Here is a 4,676-nt window from a genome sequence, read left to right as displayed (position 1 = left end):
GAGGATTTGACTAGGGATCGTCTGACGGGGTGAGGTATTTGTGGTGCATCGGCAGGGTGGCGCGGGCCTAGTGGGTCGATTCGATGTGGCCCCCGCGTCCAATCGCGAGCATCCCATATCCGCCCTAGATATTGGCCGGGTATGGGGAGTGCCGGTCAGTCCGATTGTGTGGGCGCCTATGAGACGTCCAGTTGGATGGCTTTTCTCCGGTCTGGCACTGACATTTTGCAGATGCTCTTAACCTCTAGCTCCGGCCAAGTGCAAGGGTGATAATGATTTGGACCACTGGTTAGGCCATCGACGGTTAGGAGAACCTGTGCAAGCCGGTGCCCCGTCTTCCAACCAGGGACATATATTCGCGCTTCTGTAGGTACCTTTCCGTAATTACACCATCTCGCCGGTCACCGTCGGCCGTCCTCGTGGTGCTCTACCCAACGACGGGCGCCGCGGTCAGCGAGCACGCGAGCACACACGTGTTCCGACTACCTCCCGAACCCTTCGCCTTCTCCACCGAACCGAGCCCCCGACGCCGACGGCCATGTGCATCGCGGCGTGGACATGGCAGGCTCACCCGGCGTACGGCCTGCTCCTCCTCTTCAACCGCGACGAGTTCCACTCCAGGTGCGCCGCCCCCCTCGTAGCCCAGATCCGCCCCCACTTCGTGTTCCAATCTCTCTATCCTTCTGACCGTGCGCGCGCGAATTATGTGAAGGCCGACGCGGCCAGCGCAGTGGTGGGCCGCCGCGGGGGAGGGCGAGGAGATCCTCGGGGGCATGGACGAGCTAGGCGGGGGCACGTGGCTGGGGTGCACTAAGGGAGGGAAGTTGGCCTTCCTGACGAACGTCCGGGAGCCCAGCCCCCGGGTTGGGGCGAGGTCCAGAGGGGAGCTTCCCGTCAGGTTTCTCCAGGTGCGACCTTCTCAAATTTGCTCTGTTTTCTCCGTACCTTCGGTAGTTGAACTCAAAACAGATTCTTGCATGATGTATCCTACTAAGATTTTGAGTAATGTGTGATCCTGCTCTGCATATGCTCCAATGGAATAAGCCCTTCTTTTGTGCGCCCACAACTCCAAAAGCAAAGTTAGTGTACCATAATTTGTATGTGTATACAAAGATAATTCTATTATACAGCATGCCATAGTTGTGTCGAATGTTATCCTGGCATATGATGCTGATTCAACTTCATCTTTCAAATTCAAAATAGGAGGTTTGCCTCTGTTGAATGACCTCTTCAATTTGCAAGTGACCAGCCCATTTGACTTTCCTTACATATGGGAGGTCACTGCATTTTCTGCAGTCTCCCTCCATCATACCTTTCAACCTCATTGACTATTGTTTAAGGAATCCATGCTGTGTTCTTGACTATGTTTGTGTTGCTGTGATATTTTTGATATAGGGCAGGCAGGGTCCATTGGAGTATGCAACTGAAATTGCAAAGGAAGCAGATCAGTACAATGGTTTTAATCTTGTACTGGCCGATGTGCGTTCAGGAACCATGGTGTACATCTCTAATAAGCCAGGTGACGCTCCTGTGGTTCAAACAGTTTCTCCTGGGTGTCATGTGCTTTCTAATGCTGCTATTGATTCCCCTTGGCCAAAGGTACATGCAACAACTGTACTCATGACTGGAGTGTGATTTTGTATGTTTTTCTGGATAGTTCTTTGCTGCTACTACGCTCAAGTTATTGTTCTGCAAAAAAAAAAGGAAGTCAAGATGCTTGAGATTCAGGCACCTCGTGGAAGTTTCATGTGACCAAACTTGTCTGGCTTAAAACTTAAAATTGCAATAGCCCAGTTTAATGCTCCATCTGTCGTTTATGTGAATCTTCCATTCATTTCTCAATTTGTGATGACATGCTTTCTGGACCAGATTTGCTGGTCTATTGCTAAAGTTGAACAAAAAAATCCACTAAATTTTGGTTACTTTGTCCATAGATACTAACAAACTGGTCTGGTATGTTAAGAGTTCATATTTTTGCTGGTTAATTTGAATTTATGATAATCCAGAAAACTACCACTCTCTCCTATCCATATTAATTGTTGCTGGGTATTGGAAATGAACTTGTTTTTTTGTGTGCAATTGACCTTCACATATTCCAAGTCCGTTCTATTCTGTACAATCTGAAATTCTTGTGCAGTTGGGCAACTGGTCTAGATATTTATCTTTGCTTCCACTGAAGTTCATTTTGTTTTCTTAGAGAACACGTAAACAAGAGTTTGCCTTTGCCCTTTATCTTGAAGAGAAACTGAATCTAATTGAGCGAATACTGTGGTCAATTAAAATTCGCACCTGTATTTAGTGGGTTCTCTTTTATAGTTTTAGAATGCATACATGATACATGTTTCTAAACACTATAAGTGCACTGTCTTGTGATAAGCAGGTTTTATGCACCATTTCACCGATACGGATAAATATACAAACGGACAAATTCTGAGGAAACCCGGAGCTTCTGATTGCTTCAAGTCTAATTTTTCCCGAGCTAGAGTTGTGTACTAGTTTCACGCATCGTCTTCTTTTCTCATCCTGCAGGTGTTGCGCTTGGGACAGAGCTTCAACGGATTTCTTGCAGCACATGATGACGCAGAAGTCTCTTTGAAGCAGATGGTTGAAGAACTGATGACAGATACGGTCAAAGCTGACAGATCTGTGGTGCCTGACACTGGCGTGGATCCTGACTGGGAATACGAGTTGAGCTCTATATTCATCGACACGAAAAAGGGACAGGTAAATCGTATCAAGATGTTGTTTCGCGCAAACAGCGCTTCACATGGATGGTGCAGATTGCTCGCACAAATGCCTGCCATGTAACAGATTGACTTTCTTGCTTTGGCAATTGTATTGTGCAAGGAGATGCTGAAATTTCTATCTGCTTTTTCAGGCAAGATACGGGACACGAAGCATGGCTGCCATTGGGGTGAAACTGGATGGTGAGGTAACTTTCTACGAGAAGTCCTTGGCCAGCAGCTTGTGGAATGAGAATGTAGTACAGTTTGAAATGGAGATGGCACAATAGCAAGACGCAAGGAACATATAGTGGGTGTGAGTGTTTGCACAGGGAAACTGAGGGTGTTAGACACGATTGTATGATACCGGTGGTTGTGACTCAGAAAGCAGAAACCGATGCATTGCAATCTCAAAAGTCTTTGAAGTCCACTGTACCCCCATGTTTTGTTCTTCTTTTTCGAATTAAGGAGGAGAGCTCCCAATTTCATTTCATTCAAAATGAAACTGATGACACAGCTGTTGGTGAAGACCCCTTGAAAACGAAAGCTTTAGTAGCATTTCTCAATTTTTTTTTGGACAAACTGAACAGAAACTACAGAGAGAGAACTCTATTCATATTACATCCAAGAGCATCATATCAAGCAATACATCAGCAAGTTCGTCCTCATCCTTCAGCCGAAAACTCGCAAACCAGGCCATCGCACCATTATATATATAAAGCAGCACAATTTTAATATTTTATATATAAAACACAAACGGCTGAATAGATAAAAATCGTTTGAAATCCTCATACACGCATGTCAAAAGAGAAAAAGACATCCGAGCGGTAAGCGAGAACACCACCAACTAAAAGCCGAGCATGAAAAAAGGTGGCGACCTAGACTACCGATAGGAACAAAACCATGCTGCCTTGGGAAACCACTGGACCCCATTGCACCGAACACACCAAGATATCACCGGAGAGGGTCACATGCCCTCTCGCCAGTGGATAGCGAGGGCCGGGGATGGTGACAAAAAGGACACATTTAAAAGGTTGGAGACCCACGAATCAACTACATGCCTAAGTTGAAGAAGCTTCACGCCAGGATCAAAGCAAACCCGAAGACGCCGACACACTGCAACCAGTAGGCACCTAAGGTCCCCGATGCTGCCCCCCAAGAGGGTAACGGCGCAATGCGCCGCCACTGCTGAACCCAAAACGACGGGCTAGGGTTTTCACCTTGAACCCTGACACGGAGAAGGGACCCACAGTGATGCCCCCGAGAGGGAAGCAACACCCGCATGCATCACTATTGTCAGTGCCCCCGGAGCTTTTGCTCGGAACCTCAACCGTGCCCCCCGAGGTAGAAAGATCACCGACATGACCCAAGGGAAGGACCACTGCCGCCAACACGAGACCTCCGGATCTTGACCAGGGAGCCGCCACTGTCGAAGTCACAACAACGCCAAGATATCCTGTCACCCTCCCCCCTCTACCCTCATGGCCAAGGAGAAATGCAACCACCCTTGTGCGAGCTTTGGCTTGACGCATGTCGGCGGCGAGGTTATCCATGTGCTCATTCAAGATGGTGTTGGCGTCATTCATGGCTCGTTGGAGGCTGAAGTGACGAGACTTGGCGACAAAGTCATGCACGTCCTCTTGTTCGTCAAAGACCGGATGAGATGTACCTTCTTTGTCCATAATGACACTTGAGCAAGATGCAAGTAGAGATGAAAAACAATACCAAAGTTATCTCTTTCCAATGCTGGTGAATGGTCAAGAGACTGAACGTTTGATAATGAAAATTGAGTGCAATTGGTAATGAACCTTGTACAACCTCACACCTACACGCAAAGGCAATGTAGCTTGGTACTAATTAGTGGCACAATATCATGCAACAAGTGGATCAAGTTGTTGAAAATGTTGGGTAAGATCCAAATGAGATACAAGTAGATCACAAATTAGAGAAACA

The 4,676-nt window shown here is 47.2% G+C and overlaps 1 protein-coding gene across 1 annotated transcript; it reads left to right on the top strand.

Annotated features, from left to right (window-relative positions):
- Positions 1-380: 380 nt before the first annotated feature.
- Positions 381-3,153, top strand: LOC125539349 (uncharacterized). Its single transcript, XM_048702788.2, has 5 exons — positions 381-621; positions 713-908; positions 1,396-1,599; positions 2,530-2,724; positions 2,879-3,153. The coding sequence occupies exons 1-5, from the start codon at positions 539-541 to the stop codon at positions 3,011-3,013; spliced, it is 813 nt and encodes a 270-aa protein (XP_048558745.1). The 5' UTR covers positions 381-538; the 3' UTR covers positions 3,014-3,153.
- Positions 3,154-4,676: the final 1,523 nt, after the last annotated feature.

This window comes from Triticum urartu, chromosome 2A (assembly GCF_056163025.1).
Source record: "Triticum urartu cultivar PI428250 chromosome 2A, HENAU_Tu73, whole genome shotgun sequence".
NCBI lineage: Eukaryota > Viridiplantae > Streptophyta > Magnoliopsida > Poales > Poaceae > Triticum > Triticum urartu.
Note: the sequence above shows the minus strand (reverse complement) of the source record. Positions and strands in the feature narration are given on the sequence as shown.

What these genes read in the sequence shown, in the direction of transcription:
- LOC125539349 (XM_048702788.2), top strand. Translation starts at nt 539, where the DNA reads ATGTGCATCGCGGCGTGGACATGGCAGGCTCACCCGGCGTACGGCCTG. An exon ending in TTCCCGTCAGGTTTCTCCAG is followed by an intron (nt 909 to 1,395) that starts GTGCGACCTTCT and finishes TTTTTGATATAG; the next exon opens with GGCAGGCAGGGTCCATTGGA. An exon ending in TCGACACGAAAAAGGGACAG is followed by an intron (nt 2,725 to 2,878) that starts GTAAATCGTATC and finishes CTGCTTTTTCAG; the next exon opens with GCAAGATACGGGACACGAAG.